We start from the raw sequence: 21,291 nt of genomic DNA, 5'->3' as shown, positions 1-21,291 counted from the left end.
TGATTTATGGGCGAGTAATGGTGAGATAAGCCGATCGTCCAACAAGACGATGATAAGACAAAGGATTTGTAAGAATAGGACTTGAATCATCAACAAGATGTCGTTGTCATTCCATTGGTGATGAACACGACTTGCAATGTAGCATGTTGGTTTCTTGTAAGAGGTCCATGAGGTATTTGTGTTGGAAAAGAAAAATGCCCTTGGTAGACCGTTGGACTTCAATTCCAAGAAAACAGATCAGGGTGCCCAAATATTTGAGAGAAAAGCAATTGTTGAGATATTGTTTGAATGAGGCGATTAGCTCAAGAGCATCTCCAGTGATGATAAGATCATCTACATATACCAGCACAGCTAGGTAATGACCATCATGTCGTAAGAAAAATAACGAGTGGTCAACAACTGATTGGAAGAACATAGTCCCGAATAGCGTGGGTGAATTTCTTAAACCACATAAGAGAAGCTTGTCGAAGACTATATAGTGATTTATGAAGCCTACAAACTTGACGATCATTGAGAGAGCAGAAACTAGGTGGAATCACCATGTAAACTTCCTCATGAAGGTCCCCATGAAAAAAGGCATTGTTCACATCAAGTTGATGAAGTTCTCGTCCTTTAATAATAGCAAATGAGAGTAAACAACGAACACTCACAAGTTTGGCGACCGGTGCATAAAGTCTCATGAAAATCCAAGCCTTCCACTTGGGTATAACCTTTGGCAATCAATCGTGCTTTATAGCGCTCAATAGTTCCATTAGAATAGAATTTTATCTTATAAACCCAACATACACCAATGGGTTTCTTCCAGGTGGTAAGTCCACCAAAGCCCATCTATTATTTCTCTTTAACATTGTTATTTCTTCGACCATAGAATGTTGTCAATTGGGTCATTGACTACTTTTGAGAAGAATTGGGGCTCTATATGAAAAGAAACATGGTTGAGGAATGCGACATGAGATGGAGAATGTTCATCATAATGTAAGAATTGAGAAATATGGTGGGATTCTAATTTTGTGGTTTGGGAGTTATTACATATGTAATCATGGAGCCGGATGGGTGGCTTATGAGTGCGTTAGGGTCTAGTGGATGGTTCTAGTAGGTGGAGTTCTAGTGAGTGTATTGGCTCAGTGGACCCAATGGGCTTAGTGGGTACAATGGTATGATGATTGTCAATGTGGCATGATGGTTCAAGAAGAAGGATGTCATCAACAAGGGGAGGTACAAGAATTGTAGGAGTGTTAGAAACAATTGGTTGTTGGTTCTCAAAAGGGAATTTTGTCTCATAATAAACCACCTCCCATGAGACAAATATGCACTTAGAAGAGAGATCATATAGATTGTATCCCTTTTGACCTAAAGGATAGCCTAGAAATATGCATTTAGATGCATGGTCAACAAACTTGTCTCATGGTTTGGAGTGTTCATGGGCATAGAACAAGCACCCAAACACTCATAAATGATCATTAGATGACACCCAATCAAAGAGTACTTTGTATGGTGATTTCCCTTGAAATATTGATGTGGGAGTGAAATTGATAAGATATGTTGTTGTCAATACACATTCCCCCTATAATTGAATAGGAAGAGATACTTGAGAACTCAAGACTTGAGATACTTCCAAGAGATGATGATGCTTACGTTTAACAACACCATTTTGTTGTGGTGTGTCAACACAAGAGTGTTGATGCAAAATACCATGTTGAGCCAAATAATCTTGAAATGGGCCAAATACAAATTCAAGTCCATTATCATAATAGATCACATGAACAAAACAATTAAATTGGTTTTTCACCATATTACAAAAATAAATGAGAAATGAAATGGCATCATGCTTATATTTGAGAAGGTATAATCAGGTACATCTGGTAAAATCGTCGACAATGGCAGGGAAAAAAATTAGCACCCTACAATGGAGTCTGATATCCGCCCCAAATGTACATAAATCAGATGAAACGATGTTGGTGCTGTTGTGGAACTAGAAGAAAATGGTGCCCTTGTTTGTTTGCCTTTATGACAGATGTCATAATAGAACTCTGGAGCATAACTGGAAGGTAAACCGGGAACCAACGACATTCAATGTCGAGAGGCATGTTCTAAACGCATATGCCATGTGCTGAAAGAAATAGCACCTATTGTTGAAGAAGCAACACGATTCAAAAGTTGTAAGGTGTAGATTCCACAATTAATTTCAGCATTTCTAATTAATTTATTCGATACTAAGTATTGAATGAGACAAGACGTGGAGAAGAACGTAATAACACAATTGTGTTGTTTGGTCAATTTACTAACTGGCAATAAATTGTAGTGGAAACCAGGCACAAACATGACATCATTAACTATGGAATCATTGAACAATAAAACAGAGCCCTAATGTGTGGCATATAGAATTGAACCATTCGATAACTGAACAAATTTAGGACAATCTAATTGAATAGATTCAATAAACAAGTTTGGATCTAAAAATCATGTGATCAGAAGCTCTGTTATCCAAAATCCAAGAATGAACTAGTACATTCTTACAAGAGACATCAGCAATGAAGATGACTTATTTGTCATTTCATAAAAGATTCTTGAGTTGTATGTATTCATCCATGGTGAAACCAGCTAACAACAAAGATTGAGCAATCTAATTTCCTGTGTAGTTAGCCTGAGCATATTATCCTCACGAGAAGATTTGTTATGATCTTAGTTTGGCAAATAGCCAATTAGTTTGTAACATCTGTCTTTGGTGTGCGCAGTTTTATTATAATGATCACATCGTAGCTTAGGTTTTCCATTGGAATTTTGAGAATTGGACTTAGCGGTTGTTTCATATAAAGTTGTGAGCTCAATATTTGGATTACTATGATTGCACGGAGTGAGGGAAAGATGCTTTTTTTCTTGAATTACTAGTGCATATGCACGATTAATATTAGGAAAAGGTTTAGAGGTTGTTGCATGTAAAGCTGTAAGATCAAGATCCGAATTACTATGGTTGTCTAGAGTGAGGGAAAGATGCTTTTCTTATTGAATTACCAGTGCATATGCATGGATAATATTAGGAAGAGGCTCTATGCTCAAAATGTTTGATCTAATTGTATTAAAGGCTTCATAGAGGCACATGAGAAATTGGTGCAATTTCTCACATTCCCAATCAACAAAAATCTCCTTCATTGCTCCACAAGAACACTCAAGAACAGGATTGAGCACATTTAGATGATCCCATAACGTCTTTAGCTTGGCAAAATAGGTAGCGACTAAGAAATTACCTCACCGAATGAGTGTTAAGTAACATTTCAACTGATGAATCCAAAGTGTTTTATTATTATTATTATTATTATTTGAGAGTATCATTATTCAAGATCCTTCCAAATCTCATATGCCCTTTTAGTATAGACAATGCTCTCATGCAATTCTCTGGCCAAGGAATTAAACAACCAAAATATGACAATGGAGTTGCATTTCTTCCATGCCAGCTCTTGTGGTGAACCTCGATTTGGATGAGTGAGTGAACCGTCTACAAAACTATACCTCTTACCAATTCTAACTCGATCTATTTGCAAGCTAATAATAATCCACTACCACAAATTAATATGCACAATACATCCAAACTTAAATAATATGTTATACATGTGAATGACAAACCAATTGCAAATTAATGCATACAAATATCTTATAGTATGGTTTATATACAGAGACAAAAAAGCCAGTTCTTTGGATCAATTATCCATGATTAATAAGGAAATTAAATAGGATGTTGTGTATATTAGAGTAATCTGCATAGCAAGGTTTTAAAAACCAACCCAAAACCATAACTATTATAGGCACCGGTTTTTGGATCAACGGTTTGACTATTTCGTTCAAAGGAAGGGCCCATTCAAACGAAAAAAAATAAAAATTAATTAAAATAAAATGGCCAAATCCACTGAATGGGTCAACAATTTGACTACCTGGGTCAACAGGTCATTGACCAATTCAACATTTTTTGGCTAGGGGCCAGTTTTAGGGTAAAACAGAATCGGTTACTTGGACAATTCCCAGGCCAAACGGTCTAGCCATCCGGGTCAATGACGGTTTGAAAACATTGTTGCATAGTGGTCGGACATGCTAGCCAATGATATTAAAATATTATAAAATGGTTATGAGACCTACATTATTATGAGATGCTACATGCTAAATCTGCATGCAACTGGTTAATGGATTAGGATAATGACATGCCTCCACATGCAACATCTTTTATGCTAAACCAATAGATAGTAGCCATGGGTTAGTGGGGTTAGGTGCAAAGTGTCAATTGATTAATTGGTAAGGTCTCTTGCTAGTTGTAGTAAATGATTTGAGTTGGCTTGCACCCAGGTTTGAGAGGGGTCATGGGCATGGTTTTTAAAACAGACTCGGTGATCGAACTGGTTAGGGGTCTAGTTATCAGGTTGAACGGTTTGACACCTGAATGGCCGGTCCGTTATGACAAAAAAAATTAGAAGAAAATTGAAAAAATTGAAAAACAGTCAAAACTGTTTGAAGGGTACGAACGGTTAACCGGCCGGTTCAATGGTTTGCTGACCAAAATCAACGGTTTTGGGGAAAAACGGAACCGGTCCTGATGGGCAATCCCTATTGTATAGCCTCATCTCATGGAATCAAAAAGGGAAAAAGGGCTAAGAAGAATAGGGGAGAGGGTTAAGTTGATAGAGATGCAAGTAAGAACTGGTGGCTTACACAATGCAAGATTATTCTTTTCCAGTGGAAGCCCCGTAGAGAAGATGCATGCAAACGGATTGAATCTACTATACTTTTTCTTTTTCTATGCTTGTTACATGATGGGTGATTCATAACTTGTTATAAAGACCGTGCATATGATGAGTTTTAAACCAAGTCTTAGAAATCTATCACGCATCGATTGCGTAGTGTAGAATTCAAACTTTGAATAAATGGGATTGAGACTTAAGTGGCGTTTGATAACACTTTTCAAACCTATGAAGTCTAAAAATGTTGCTTTTTAGACATCAGTGGTGTTTGGAAGTGTATATGAACTTGGGTCTGAAAATTATTTTTAGATATGAAATAATAAGACATGGGGCAGGCATTGAACGCGTTCAGATGCATTTCAGACCTGGCTGAAAGTCCAAAATACCCTTGAAGATGTTGCTTGCGTCTCTCTCTCTCTCTTCTTCTTCTTCGGCAAACTAGTGGTGTCAAGTTCCAGCCCCCCTCTCTCTCTCTCTCTCCTTTCTTCTTCTTCTTCTTCTTCTTCTTCTTCTTCTTCCCTTGCCATTGCAACCGAATAGTCTAATTTATAATAAAATTAATGAATTTCAAATGCTAAAGGTTTAATCCAACACAAACAACCTTCTTTACTCAGAGCCTCTAAAAAGTCAAAAAACAACTGTCTCTTTTTAGATTTTAGACACTTTTAATATCTTTTTAACTTTTCAGATTTATCAAACACCACCTTCGTGTCATTTCTTGTCCTTTTATAAATGATTTTTCTTTTTATGGTTTAAGGTATCCACATTACTCACTTCCTTGTCATTGGTTAGTCTTGTATTTTGATGCTGAGTTGCTGACTCTTAGGTAGGTACCATGGGATGAGTTTTCACATGGACTATTTGGGTCTAGATGTATACCCAGAACCAATTTTATTTCTATGTGAGGTAGTTGGGGCATTTGGAGCTTTTACATAACCTAATTTTTATAATAGGAAAAATTTATAATTATTATCCTGTACTTTGGGCCTAGTGCCACTTTGGCTCCCAAACTTTAAACAAATCAATACCCAAAATTTCAAAACGTGCCAATTTGGTACCTACCGTTAACCAGCCCGTTAAGTAGCATTTCAAAAGATGCAAATGTTCTTCAAGTGTCATCTAAATTTCTTTATCAACCATCCAAACATTGATAAAAAATGAACAGTCCCAAATCATTGCCTCTTCTATTCAATAAAATTAGAGTTACCAAAATGCCCACTGAGATTTGATCCCAACTTTCTTGAATAGAAGAGGGAAGGATTTGGGATTGTTCATTTTTTGTCAATATTGACAAAGAAAATTAGATGACACTTGAATGGCTGGTTAACAACAAGTACTAGATTGGCACGTTTTAAAAGTTCGGGTACTAAATTGTCATGTTTTAAAGCTTGGGGACAAAAGTGGCATTAGGCCCAAAGTACATGGTACTAATCGGGAATTTTCCCTTTACAACATGTTGCCACACTTTCCATCATATGCAAAATTGATTCGTTATTTTTTCTTTCCCTCTCATTTTGCTCCTCCCCTCTTTCAATTCTTTATTATTAAGTCTTATATTTAAGGTATCAATTCCCATGATCTCTTATTAAATCGTATGCTTAATTTTTTTTCTCACCAATAAATTCCACTATGGCATCATAGATGAACTCTAAGATATATGACATACAATGGATACTTTTGAAAAACAAACCAAGAATGAAGCCAATATTTTGTATCATATGGCCAAAATGGGTCATATAATGTCATATTTAAACAATAAAACTTTAAAATATAAATAAATGCAATAAAATAAAAATATTTATAGAAAAAATTGGGCATATCTCTAGTATTTTATTTTACACCAATAATCACATCATATGATAAACAAGAATTATTTTTATGTATGATAGAAATAAAATACAAAATTTAAAATCGGCCCAAGAATGAACTTGTTTTCTTGTTTGGTGGCGTGTTAATAGTTCAACAATAAAATGACAAAAATGCTGAAAATTCATATAAAACACTTGGATACATCTATGATATTATATATTTATTGCATTAAACAAAAATAAGTGTATTAAATAAAATTTATTAAACACATAGAATTATAAAAGTATATATAAAAAAGTATAGAAGAATTTATATATTATTATTATTGTTGTTGTTTTGTTGTTATTTTCATTTGAAATTGACATGTACAAATTTAATATTATATATGTGTATATATTTGCGAAGAGGATTTGATCCTTCCATCCAATTGCAGGAATAATATGATCCTTAGTAGCCGGAAAACAGGGCAAGGTCCTTAGGTTATGTTTGGTTTGACTGAATGTTGAGGGATAGTTAAATAAACTGTACCCATCTGATGTCCCTCAAAGGGATTGCAACTGCAGATGGGAAGGCGATGTGAATGAGGTGTCCAGTGTCCACCTAACGAACGTCGCAGATCCCTTGTGCGTTAATCCGATGCTGACGATATAAAATTCGCACTTCGAACTTACGACTTCCTAACTCGTCTCAGAGAGAGAGAGAGAGAGGGAGAGAGAGAGAAGGGGGCAGGCATGAGTGCTTCATACCTAGCGAGGAGGGCTGCTCAGAAGGAGCGGGTGAGGATCCTCTACAGAAGGGCTCTTAAAGACACTCTCAACTGGGCCGTCCATCGCCATCTCTTCTATCAAGATGTAAGAGCATTTCTTCCCCTCTCGCCATCCATGATGATTATTACCACACCTTTGCTCCATCTCTTTACCTACACTGCGATCTTTATCACGTTCTCTCACAAGAGATCCATCCCTCTCATTTTTTAATTTCAGAATTTGTTTATCTACGTTATGCGGTTTGGATTTTGTTCAAATTTCCCACAAATTATTTTAACTCTTTCTACAATTTTCAATTTCAGGCATCCGGCCTCAGAGAAAAGTTCGAGGCCAACAAACATGTGGTTTGTTCTCTTGAATCCCGGAAATCAAGCTCTTTTATATTTCTAATGCTCTTTCTTATTTGTGTTTCACCGGTTTCTTGCACTCGACGCGCAAATAATGCATATTTGTGTTCTTTGTGCCGGTCTGGAATTTACTTGTAATGTGCTAAATCAGTGTTTTGTCAAAGACTGTTAGATAATTTTCACTTTGGTTTCATGGTCCGAACAAAATTACGGTTTCCAATGGAATGGATGTAAATTCAGGTGCAACTGATACGAAATAAGTGTCAGAACTTGGATAAATGATAAAATTCTAAGTTGAACATATACTAGCGATAGCGGAACCGCCATCTTTATATAGATTCCATTAAACTCTTATGTAGCCTTTTGGTTTAAAATGTTGAATTCGAAATATGAATCAAATGTCATATCTACGTTGCCTAGTCGACTTGGGAACACTGCTTTCTTGTTTCTTTGCAACTAGTCCTGTTTGCCTCTATGTATATTGCTGCTTCCTCACTTGACTTCGTATCTCCTACTTCTGTGACCAAAATCGCTTTCTTCCTGAGGTGCTTAATGCACGTTACTGGACTTCAAAATTATGATACTGATTTTCCACAGAAGAAAGGAGATGTAAAATGATTACAATTTCTAAATTCTAGAAGGTATTCTAAGATAATTTCAATTGATTTATTATCATTTTTATAAAATGTCTGGGATAATGTAGGTATTGTATATATCTACGATAAGTATATACTTATGATGTTGAGATCTCATAAAATCCATTTGTCAAATGAACTGATTTTGAAGATTGTATTAGGATGGTCCTGACATTCGCCTGTGCTTCCAGGCATATGGGCTGATTTCCATATACAAAATTTAAATACATGACCACTAACTCACTATATCTCATGTAAAAGATGACTATAATATCATGTTAGTTGTTACAAAAATAAGTGAATTCAAGTTCACAATTATTATTTAAAAAAAGACACTCCACTGTGCGAGAGACGGAGAGATCAGCTTTGGAATGTTGTCAAAGATATGCTTGTCGCCTTTTATCAACAATTCAAAAAAGGGAGCTAGGTTCCAAAGTATTTATGCCCCTGCCCCTGTGATAAAGCCTTTAATAGGCCAAGCACCAATAAGTGAAACTAGATCTCTTAGAATGACACATTGTCTTCCAAACAGCCACAAAATTAAAAGATGTGAAAAAGCCTGAAGTAAATAACCACAATGGAAGGGTAGGTGTGTCATGTATTCCTTCTCATACTGACATGAGAATCATAAGTTGTTCATATCTCTTCCTACCATCTCAACTCAACTCAACTCAACTAAGCCTTGTCCCAACTATATAGAGTTGGCTACATGAATCATGTTCTACCATTCCATTTTGTTCAGTTGAGCACGAAATGGCATTCAGGAGGTATTTGTTGGGAAGTGTTCATGGAAAGAATACTTGCGGTTTGCTCCAAAGGAAAAGACCAAGTTACCTCATTGGTGTATTCTTTGTAAGGCCAATGGAGAATCTTGCTATCACTTATTAATCTCTTAATCTCCTGCCCATTTATCTCTCCCATTTGGGACTGGTTTTTTTTCTTTGTTAGGGTGTAGGTGGAGCCCTCTACCAAATTTGCAAAGTTTGTTTGCCTCTACATTCTTCAGTTGGCATAAGAAGAGGGGAAGGTTGTTATGGAGATGTGTAAGAGCTGCCTTAGTGTGGACCATCTGGGAAGAAAGGAATGCAAGAATATTTTCAGGCAATGAAGAAGCGGAGAAGCCATTGTCAAGTCTATCACTGTCAGGGCTGTTCAATGGGCAAAATCCTTGAAGCTCTTGGTTGATTTTTCAGCAAGTGACGTCTTGAGAAATTGGAAGGAAGTTGCTAGTCCAGATCGTCATAAGCCTGTAACTAGTCCTAGTTGGTCTACTCTGCTTCATGGTTTCATAAAGCTGAACTTTGATGGGAGTAGTACAGGGAACCCAGGTCTCCCTCAGTTATTGGTGGTGTTTTCAGGAATGAAGAGGGCAGTATTGTTGGTCTATTTTCTGGGCCAATAGGTGAAAGGGATTCATTAAGGGCTGAGATGTTGGCTATGGTGGAAGGAGTGCAAAGAGCAAAGCACATGAACATCAGTGAATTGGTTATAGAAGGAGATTCAAAGCTAATGGTTGGATGGGTGCAGAAGGAAGAAGTTGGGCTGTGGACTTATAGCAATAAAAGGAAGAAATTTAAATGGTTGACATGAGTCATGGATGTGATAGTTAGCTGTGTTAAAAGAACAGTTAATGGTTTTGCTGATGCCTTGGCAAAACAAGTGATGGGAAGAAATCAATTGTAGTTTTGCTTTATATTTTTTTTTTTTTGAGGAGAGTTAAGAGTTTTTACCTATCCTCCTTTGTAATTTGCTCTTTCTGTTTTAATGAATTTGAAGTTATTGATAAAAAAAAGAGCTTGGCAAAAAATTTAATGCCAGATGCTAGCCTAGCACAAGTTATACAACCCTCTTCTACCTGGTCTTGGGACAGTCAGTTTAAGACAATCTCAACACTGTTCATATCTCTTCCTCTAAGGGTTAAATGATCAATGGCAAGGATCTTGTCAAGATAGACTGTTTACATGAAGTTGGGGAAAAACACAAACTTTTCTCCACTGTTGCTTCATCTGTGACAGATGTCTAACATCAGAAAATTTGATGAAAAGAGAGATTGCACTAGACAACTTGAATTGCATGTTCTGTGACAGTTGTAAGGAATCGGCAAATCATTTTTTTGTCCACTTTTGCTTCCCGTCCAAATTTTGGATGAGGGTTCTGGGAATTTTTGGAGTACAAATATGCTTTCCAGAAACAGTACAACAATTTTTTGAAGCCTGACAGACTAGAGCTTGAGCAAAGGTCGTAAGGAAGCATGGGGAATGATACCTGCAGAAGTATTCAGGGCCATCTAGGGGAAAGGAATGATTGCATTTTTTGACAACAAAGCAAGCAAGGAGACAATGGTAGCTATGAAGATTAAAGTAATGTTATTGTCATAGGTAATTATAAAAAAAATGTTATTGTCATAGGTGGCCTCACATTACTTGTTTAGAGGAAGATCTTACAATTCCTTTTTGATTCAGATTTTCTGTTTTATAATTACTTTCCCGAATACAACTATACTTTTTGTTAATTCTCCAATGTTATGGCCCCTTTGTTGTACATGGCTGCTATTTTCTCCAATACTCTACCAACTAAAAAAAAGTGAACTTTGGGTGGTGTATTTGAAGATCATATCCATTGCAAAGTTGCAAGGGTGGGCCTTGGCACAATGGTTGGGTTACTCCATCGCAACCTGGGTGACCAATAGGGGTGGTGATCATGGGCCGGGCTTATGGGCTTTCCGGGCCTATGACATCCAATGATAAAAAATTAATTATTTAAATTTTTAATTTTAAATTAAATTAAATGTAATATATGCAAAAAAAAATGGCACAAGCCCAAGGTAAATTGGTCTTGGCTAAGCTTTGGGCCTATGCACAAAAAAAGGCATGGGCCTCATTTAATTCTTAGAATTGGTTTGGTTTGGCTTACCTATCCTTTTATAGATGAAGGCAAAGCCTCCATTCCCATTCTTGAGCAATGTGGGATTTGGAACAACACTAAATAATGACTGCTACCATTGAGTGTTTTTCCAAGTCCCACATTGCTTAGGCAATGAGAAGGCCTTGCCTAGGAGGACAATTTACATACTTGGGTCGGCTCAAGTGTTCACACATGTATTGACATGTGTCAACTAATTAATATTTATTTATATTTTAAAACTTGAAATTTTTATATCTTATATAAAATAATAAACATTTAGTATAAAATAAAAGATACTTGTATATATATATAACATATATAATATAATGTTATATATTATATTATATTATATTATATTATATTATATTATATTATATTATATTATATTATATTATAATATCATATTGTATTGCAGGCCGGGCCGGGATTGAAGTGTTGGGCCCAAGCCCGGTCCAAAATATTATGGGCTTGATGCGGGCCTGGGCCGACCGGGCTTGCACACAAAAACCTGGGCCCAGGCCCTGAAATTTGTGGGTTGGGCTGGGCCAAGAATGATAAACCCTAGTGACCAGGAGCCTTGTGTGTAGGTGTAAGACTGAGTACATCTGTCCCTCCCCAGACCCTGCATAGGCAGGAGCCTTGTGCACTAGTCTGCCCTTTTTTATCCATTGCAAAATTGCAAAGCTTAGATGGATGAGTGGTAAAACTAGAAAGGATAGTTAGAAATGAAGCCATATGAAGGAACCTGGTAGTAGCTCCAACAGGTGATAAAATGAGACAAGGTAGATTGAGATGGTTTGGTCATGTGCATAGAAGAACATCTACAGCATCTGTTAGAAAAAGTCATCTGTTACACGTTGAAGGGGCTAAAAGAGCTAGGGGCAGACAGAAAAGGACTTGATTGGAAGTGATAGTAAATGATTTAAGTGCCTATAATATAAGAATGGATATTGCACTGAACACAAAGGAATGGCAAAATAGGATTAACGTAGCCAGCCCCGTCTAATTGGGACAAGGCTTAGATGATGACCCTCCTGTCCTCTAAAGGGTTAAATTTGGAAAAATACATCTAAGATCCAGTGAACAAACCATGTGTTCCACTTGCAGAGGGGAAATCTTCACTGGTTGAATGCAGCCCAAGCGATTCACTAGGAGGTCAGTTCCACAGGCATGAGGCACCACATTTTGATCTGTTTCATGTGATCATTTCCAACGGTATCTTAGTTACGAACTTGTCTTGAGACCTCACTAAAAAGGCCGTTACCCAGTGTCTGTCCCCACTATCTGTCTAGGTCTCAAGACTTCATTCATGGACAGAAATATAGGTTGTATTTATGCTCTAAAATCGGACTTGAAGGAGATTAGAAGTTGGTTATTGACTGTCTGAACAGGAAATCTAAGATCCCATGGAGCATCAAGGACCGGATTGAGGATTGCCAGGGAACTGCAAATGACTCTGAACTGGAGATCAAATATTCTCATGTTATAGTGAAGCTAATCAACTTGCTGATTACCTAGCTGATGCGGGCCATTGGAGAAGCATTACTGAGATTCATGTTATTGCTTTAGCTGACTCTTAAGGGCTGATCTGTCCCAAAATCTGTGTAATTTCCTTCTGTTACCAAAAAAAGATGTCTTGCTAGACCATACATGCTTCCAACAGACTTTGGTGGCTGTAAAGGGAACTTTCTGCAAGTTGGGGGCCTTTTTCTGTAAAAAATAAAAATATTTTTATATTTTGCAATATGATTCATGATTTGATTTGGTTCAACATTCTGTACGACTTGTGATACACGATTATGAGCTTTAAAGCATTTAAAGGCATGTTTCCTTTTGTGTGTCTAACAAAATCAGTAAATAATTTATGTTGATGGTCCAACTAATTGGATGTGTACCAACTCATCAAAGGTTTGGGCTATCAGAGCATCTAGCCGAGTGGTGATTTTCCATGACATGCACTTGCAGACATGTAATTTCTTGTCTTGTCTGTGCATGATTTAGATCTTGAGCAACCAATGCCTGTTCATGCATCATAGGCTCCAACAACAACTCAATCTTGTTATATATGCATGTTATTGCCCAAACACAAAGTGTAAGTTTCTATCTAAGTGAATAATTCAGGATTGCATTCTGATATGTTTCTTGTATAAAAGGCACTAATATGGTCATGTGAGCAGACAGGGTGAAATACTTCATAGTTTCTACTAGTGTTTTGTTGCTTTTTTACAGCATTTGGGCAATGTTTGTGTAAGGATTTGTTCTGAGTGAATATATATATATATATATATATATATATATATATATATATATATATATATCGCTTTACATTTACATGGAATGCTTTGTTAGAAGTTGGATTAGATGATGTTTCAATACTTTGCCAATTAATTACTTACCTGCCTTCAGCTAAAGCTAACCATTTTAGTGAAGTAAATAAAAAAGAAATATTTGCCTGGTTCTGATTTTTTCTGGGATTATTTTTTTGGTAAATTCATAGGAGGATCTTGATACCATTGATAGAATGATTGCTGATGCTGAAGCAACCTATAACAAGTGGCGGCACCCTGATCCTTACATTGGTATGCATAATGCTGGAAACCCACTTGATCTCATACTGATCTCCAATTGACATGGTTGAACCCATCATTTTTCATATCCTGGTGCTGCCTGCAGTTCTTTTAATTCTCAGATGCAAAATATATTTTTGATGGTGGTTGTATTCCTTTTTGTCTGTAACTAGTGCAAATTGTCTTTCGTGTTTAATATGTAGATATGCTTGTTCTTAGATATTTGCATTGAAATTCTAATAGCTTATATACTTGCATGCTTACTCTTTCTTAAACTGACATGGATCAAATAATCGTCAGACATGGCTCAGAACTATATGGACATTGCCTAAGTAACTTGAAAAGTCTCCCATGCTTTAAATCTTCAGGCGTGGTGGAAGACACCTTCAGGCTCAGCTTATAGATCATGTCTCAAAATTTGAAACATATACGATAAGCATCACTGACGGAGCTTATTGCATTGGTGGTCAGAATGCTTAGATGATGAAAAATAAACACACATGCTCATCAGTAAATTTTGTTTTACTAATTAATACAAATATACCTTACCTTAAAAAATATTGCGAACTTTTAAATTATTTTGAGCCCAATGTCAGATTGGATTTTCTCTGGTAAATCAATGTTGAACGTTTTTATGTATTCTATGACAGGGTTTTATGAGAAAAAATTCCTAAATTTTTTCTCTTCTGAAATACTTGTCATAAGATCCGGATGCACCCATCTCCAATCCTACAACTACTTTGTAGAATTTTCCTTTTAGCCAAAGTGGTATTTGCTTATCACATAAGATCCGGATGCACCCATCCTGCTCTAATTCCATTAACGACATTCTCCACAATCTCTCCTTTGTTATGGATTATAAGGCCAAGGTGATGCGAGACACATTGAGTTATCCATTCATCTCCAATCTTCCTCTTCTGAAATACTCCTCCAGATTATTTTTTACCTCCTTTAGAAGGTGGAGACAAGAAACAGGACTCCAAGAAAGTCCAGTGAAAAGTTGGTAGGTCGTGCAGTTGCAGACTTGATGGCTTAAGCTTGCTGGGGTTGTGGGAAAGAGAAACTTCGTTGTGTTGCACCTACAATGCCAGGAAATTCTTAATGATTTTGTATTCTTACTTTGTTAGCCAGTTTTGAGGCCATGTATCCCTGTTTCCCTTTACAGATGTTTTTCCTCTCCTCTTTGTTCCCTCTTGATAGAGCACAATGGCAGGACAGGACTTGTGTAGCTGACACCAAATAGTTGGGATTAAGGCTGAGTTAAGTTGAAATGAGTTCTCTTTGTTCTCTGAAATAATATTTTCCTGTTACTGATTAACATGCTTCCTCTATGAATTCTACTGAGCCATAAAATTCACTACTTTTGATATGACATGCTGATTGAACAGCTTATGTTAATCCGTTTTTAAGCAACATTATGTACCATATATATATGCATATTTCTGTAATCTAAAATCTCCTAAATGCTGTTAAACTCTTGTGTATAAATTTAAAGGCTTCAAAGCTGCCTAAACCTCTTTACAATCCTTGGAAAGGTAGATATTTAGACCCATTACAAGGTTGACAACAATTTTCTAAAAGAAAACATCTAAAACTAATACCTAACAAAGTAAATCTTAAAAGCTAAAACTAACAACAGTTAAAATTTAAAAAAATAAATCCAATGATCCACAAATAGGCCATTGGTTGATTGCAAATTAAGATTTTTCCTATTGTTAGAAACGGCATTTAATCACCAGAAATATATGTAGCACCTTTTTCAAAATGGAACTTAATAAGAATGCTTCATATATGTCCTTCTCGAAGGATTTATAACCTCTATTACCACAGTTGTTCAGCAACAGTTTTATTTTAGTTGTGGTAGATGTTTGGATTGCTGCAAGATCATGTTGTGAGCTTAAACAGTCCATCATTGTACATTGATACTTGATTCGCAATACTTGTATTTGTCATCCTCATAGCTTAATGGTTAATTCATCTAAAGTTGCATTTTCTCCTTTATTTTTGTTGTTATGACTGGAGTTTAAATCCTTTTATCTCTTCAATTATAACCATGGAACTTGACAGTTCTATTTTCTTTTGAACAGTTCCTTGGGCTCCTGGTGGTACCAAGTTTACGCGAAACCCAACACCACCTTCTGGGGTAAGTTGGCTATTTTCTTAGACCAAAAGAAGGGGAAGGTTATGCGTTATGTTTTTTGTTTTTCTATCAGTTTTTCTGCGTGCATTATTAATTTTTTTACTTCAACTGATAAGTTATTTGTAATCCTGCGCACAGCATTGCTACATTAGTTTATACTGTTTTTCGTTAATGATTACAACCTATTGTTTTCAGTACTTGTGCATTAAATGCCTTATGATGAATGCCCTTGAATATGCATCTACTTTAATGTACTTTATTAATTTATTTAGATTACATTTCTAGACAGATAAGGAATCAAGGCATCATTTTTTTTGTATAGTCTACTGGTTGTTAACTTAGAAGATTCCTTTTCTTCTGATTTTTTATTTTTTAGAGGAATAGTGAAGAGTATTTACCAGGAGGCATCCTCCCTGTCTTTACATGTGACACTTCTCAAGATATTGAGTCCACAATCTGGCGACATTAGACCAGTTGGATGATTATAATCCTGTTTAATGCTCAGAGAATATGGAAGATGGTCCCATATAAAAGGTCTGCAGAGTGCTGATCAAATGGTTTTACCATCATTCGAGTGGAAAACTTTTGGCCCTGGAGATTGCCAGAGACCATCAAATAGTTGGTCCTGGTTCTACTGTATGTGGAAACCATGTGTTTGTTGTCTCAAGTAGAAGTTGCTGGTCTAATTTCTATTGCTTCCTGGTCTAAAACAGGGCAAAATTTTTCGCTTACTAACTAGGGCTGCTCATAAGAAGGCCCAACCCGAACCAACCCAACCCGAGTCGGCCGGGTTTTCATCAGCACCGGTCGGTTTCGGGTTGGGCAAAATCATAAACCGATATATCGGGTCGGTTTCAGTTTTCTTATGTGAAAACCGAAACCGAAACCGACCCGAACCAAACCGAACCAATTAGTTTTCTAGTTCGGTAGTTCCTAGTTTCCTACTTAACTAGTCTTCTACTAGAACTAGAACAGCCCTATCTTCTAGTTCTTACTTAACTAAATTGTATCTATCCTAATTTCTATAGTCTTTTACACCAAATAGGCAACCCATTAGGCAATTACAATTAGAATTAGGTGTCCTTCTAGTTCTAGGCTTCTCTATCATTTTTGTACAGGAGCAAAACCGAAACCGACCCAAACCGACTCAAACCGACCAGGTCGGTTTTGCCTATCAGTGGGTCGGTTTCGGTTTCCACCTCATGTAACCCAACCAGGTCGGGTCGGTTGGGAAAAACCCTGTAAACCGACCCAGCCCGACCCGTGAACAGCCCTATTACTAACCAAAAAAATCAACCTTTCATGCTACCTTCTAAGATTGTTTCTATCCATTTTGCTGGAGAATCTATCTTTTCTAGTATATTTTTACACTATTATTCACCATTTAGTTGTGGATATCAATTGTCCAACTTATTGTAATATATCTTGGGTAATATTTCTTGTACAAGGTTGCAACATAGGTGAAAATTGATGTCTTGTAAGTTAATTTCTTGAGTGACTTCAAATTGTCCTTTCAGAGGTTTTCTAAGAAAATAAAATCTCTTCCTCATTTTCTTATTTATTTATTAATTTTATTTTATTTTTGGTGGTGGCTGTGGATGGATGGGGGTTCATTAATTGTAGGAAATGCACAATTATAAAATATTTTTCAAGGTGGGCAGTAATGACTGAAAATGATGGTTTAGTTTGAGTGGTAGCTAGCAATTGAAGAATATGGGATAACCTGAAACCTTTAGCTTCTGCACTAGCTTTCAAATGGATTCAACAGAAATTTAGTCAATGCCATGGATTAAATCTATAATTTATTGTTTATTCATATTTTCAAGCTCCTCGTAACCTTTGCCTTTTACTTAGATGTTGGCATGTAGGAATATAGGATCCTGCAAATTTTGTCAAATCTTGTTTCATAGGGAGTGCTTGCAGGAATGTGTCAAATATTTTATTAAGATACAAAATGATCTCATAAAAGAGATGCTTATTCAGTATAATCAGCCAATTATTTAAGTTCAAATATTTACAACTCAGGTTATCTGTATTAGTGTAGCTTAAAGGAACTGTACGATAGAATTGGTCTAGAAGATTGGCCTTGAGAACATTGTTACAAAAATATTATTTTTATCAGTCGGTGGTTTTATGTGATCAAGAATAAACAATCTGGTAAAGAAAGTTGATTGTTCATGGGTAGCATTGATTTGGGGAAGAGGGAAGTTGATCATTCGTTGCAACAGTACAGAAATATTTAGGGGTACCCGCTATGGTTCTTTTTCTTTTGACGAGGGTACACTCTTTTGTTACTAACAGGCAACATATTGATGTAGGCTGTTTATGCATACTTGACAGAACTTCTTGCTGTGATGAGCTGAGATGCATTCTGTTCTGTTCTGTTCTGTTTTGTTTCAATACAGTACCTAAAGAAAAAAGTTAATTGATCACAGGATTTGGGGATATCCACAAGTTAAATTTCTGTTGACATCTTATATAGGCATTTATAGGTGTTTCATGTGATTGGTACTATTGTTTCAATAATGTTATTACTTTTATGAAAAAATGCCAACTCTATAAATTCCCTATGCAATTTCTCATTTGAAGTCCATTGAATCACTTTCTTGACAATGTCTAGCAAATCTTGACAGCAATGGATAGTGGAGACTAGGATCATTCCTTTTGCTTTTCTGATATTATGGTGTGCATAATTGACGTGGCCTGCTGATGGTAGAATCAATTTCCTGTTAACGGAATTAGGTGGACCTTCAAGGAAGGATATAAGGAGATTCCTTTTTTTTCTTATTTGAAAACATTTTTGTGCTGAAAAAAAAATGAGGAATGTAGGTTAAACAAGTCTTATATTTTAACTCTCTTTGTAGGGGAACTGATGTACTAGAGGTTGGGAGGGTCATGCATTTCCACATTATTGTGTTTTGTCCATAGAAATCTTTCATTTTTTTTTAATTATAGAAGGAAAAGTTCATTTATTTTGGACAACATCTTTGTTCTTATAATTGTATCTATGCCTTTTCCCTGGCCTATTGTGTTCTGTTGTTTTTTCTGAAAACATTAAGGGGAGCTTAGAAGGGAAAGATATTTCTTTATAGTTTATAAGTTAATCTAATATGGATGAAGTTATTCAATTTGAATCCATTAGCTCATGAAGTTGAGATTTGATACAAAATTTGTGTTTTCTGTTTGGCTTTTAATAATCTTCAAAAATTCGCTTTTGATGCAGATCGAGATAATCTATGGTTATGGTCGTGAAGATAATGACTGAAACCGGCATGGTATTCTGTGGTAATTGGGATCCAAGCTTCGATGACTTTGATTTTCTCACTTGCATGTGCCATCTAGGGCTTCATGTTTTGTTGATGGACTAAGTTTATTCCATATTTTCCCATTTTATTTTAGCATCAACTGTTAAAGATGAGAGCCATAATCGTGCAGGACCTGTTACAATTCTGCAGTGTAAATGCTTGTGCATGATCCTTGGGAAATGTAGTCTGTCTGAAACCAGGCCTACAAAACAATTCCGTTAACCAAACAGCGTCGTTATCCATCTCTTGGTTCATTATCTATTATTCATTTTTTTCCCTGTAGAAGAGCAACATATGTGGACAGTTTTTTACTTATTTGACCGTCTAGGGAACAAAGCTAAAAAACAAAGGGAGAATGAGTATCCCCCATCAATGAGTCACTCTTGGTCCGTGGCCACTGACCAAAAGGTCTTGCCACGTAAAGATTGGAAACATCCACCAAAATGATCAGGCCGCAAATATCCCTCCTTTCATTTTTCAATATTCAGAAGAATACGTTTCTTTGTTGTCTCTGTCGCTCAACAATTTTTTTTTTCATGGAAAATTAATAGAAATAAATTTACAAATGTTCAAGTTCAATTCAAGTTGAATTGAGTTGAAGCCCACCCAAGTTGCATAAGATGGATTGAATTGAAGCCCACCTGGGCGTGCATTCAAGTTTTGACAAATGTTCACCTTCACTTCAAGTCCACACAAATTGCATAAGATGACTTTATATAGAACATTTACAATAAATTTAAAATGCATAATAACCCACTATCACATATTAATATGCATAATACATCCAATTTAAATAATATGGTATACATGTGAATGACAAACCAATTGCAAATTAATGCATACAAATATCATGTAATACATTATGAATTTCTGATTTATACACAGCAAAAAAAAAAAAAGTCGGTTCCTTGGATCAATTATCCACGATGAAAAAGGAAATTAAAGAGGATGTTGTGCATATTAGAGCAGTCTGCATAGTGGTTAGTGGAGAATGTGACATGCCAATGGAGTTCACATCTCCACCCCACAAGGGGCCACCCCACAACATCCCACAGTACATACCCGCGGGATGTTGTGGGGCGGAGATTTGAACTCATGCCAATGATATTAAAATATTATAATATGGTTATAAGGCCTGCATTATTATGAGATGTTACATGCTGAATTTGTATGCAGCTGGTTCGTGGATTGGGATAACCACGATGCCTCCATATGCAAGTATGCTAAACCTATAGATAGTAGCCACATGTTAGTGGGATTAGGTGCAAAGTTCCAACTGGATCCCACCTGCAACCTGATTGGGAGGGGTCATCAGTTTGGGTGATCCGGTGATGGGCAATCCCAATTGAATAGCCTCATGGAACCAAAAAGGAAGCGAAGATTGTTCTTTTCCACTATACATCTTCAATGGTGCGATGGAAGGGAAGCTCCGTGAAGAAGATGCACACAAACAGACTACATCTATTAAACTTTTTTGCTGTGCTTGTTACATGATCGATGCTTCATAATTTGATATAAAAACCATGAATATCATAATATATGAGTTTTAAACCAAGTCTTAGAAACCTGTCGCACATTGACTATTTAGTGTAGAATCCGGACTTTGAATAAATGGGATATTGAGACGGGGCGAGTTTTCGCATGGTTGAAGAGCTTTTTGAGCTATTTAGGTCTAGATATATACTTGGAAGTTGGAACCGATTCAATTTCTATGCGGGGCAGGCTAGGGCATTTTTACAATATAATGCCACACTTGCCACCATATGCGAAATTAATTCATTTATTTTCTTTCCCTCTCAACTTGCTCCCCCCTCTCTCAATTCCTTCTTATTAAGTCTTAAATTTAAGGTATCAATTCTCAACATCTCTCATTAAATCATATGTTTAAATTATTTTTTCTTTTCAATAAATTCTATTATGGCATCATAGATGAACCCTTAGATCTATGACATAAAAACTTATGCTTTTTAAAAATGAATCAAGAATGAAACCATTATTTTGTCTAGGTGGTGGATAAGCAATTCAACCATATGAGCCAAAATGGGCCATATAATGTCATAGGTAAACAATAAAATTTTAAAATATAAATAAAT

The 21,291-nt window shown here is 36.2% G+C and overlaps 1 protein-coding gene across 1 annotated transcript; it reads left to right on the top strand.

Moving 5' to 3' along the window:
* The first annotated feature begins 6,956 nt into the window (after positions 1-6,956).
* On the top strand, positions 6,957-19,440 carry LOC104607506 (NADH dehydrogenase [ubiquinone] 1 beta subcomplex subunit 9-like). The gene is made up of 5 exons (XM_010273161.3): positions 6,957-7,384; positions 7,603-7,644; positions 13,684-13,765; positions 15,841-15,896; positions 19,117-19,440. The coding sequence occupies exons 1-5, from the start codon at positions 7,265-7,267 to the stop codon at positions 19,156-19,158; spliced, it is 342 nt and encodes a 113-aa protein (XP_010271463.1). The 5' UTR covers positions 6,957-7,264; the 3' UTR covers positions 19,159-19,440.
* The last annotated feature ends 1,851 nt before the right edge of the window (positions 19,441-21,291 follow it).

Source organism: Nelumbo nucifera, chromosome 5 (genome assembly GCF_055504915.1).
Source record: "Nelumbo nucifera cultivar China Antique chromosome 5, China Antique-T2T, whole genome shotgun sequence".
Classification (NCBI taxonomy): Eukaryota; Viridiplantae; Streptophyta; class Magnoliopsida; order Proteales; family Nelumbonaceae; genus Nelumbo; species Nelumbo nucifera.
This window is presented reverse-complemented; position numbering and strand designations above follow the sequence as displayed.

What these genes read in the sequence shown, in the direction of transcription:
- LOC104607506 (XM_010273161.3), top strand. Translation starts at nt 7,265, where the DNA reads ATGAGTGCTTCATACCTAGCGAGGAGGGCTGCTCAGAAGGAGCGGGTG. An exon ending in GCACCCTGATCCTTACATTG is followed by an intron (nt 13,766 to 15,840) that starts GTATGCATAATG and finishes TCTTTTGAACAG; the next exon opens with TTCCTTGGGCTCCTGGTGGT. An exon ending in ACCCAACACCACCTTCTGGG is followed by an intron (nt 15,897 to 19,116) that starts GTAAGTTGGCTA and finishes CTTTTGATGCAG; the next exon opens with ATCGAGATAATCTATGGTTA.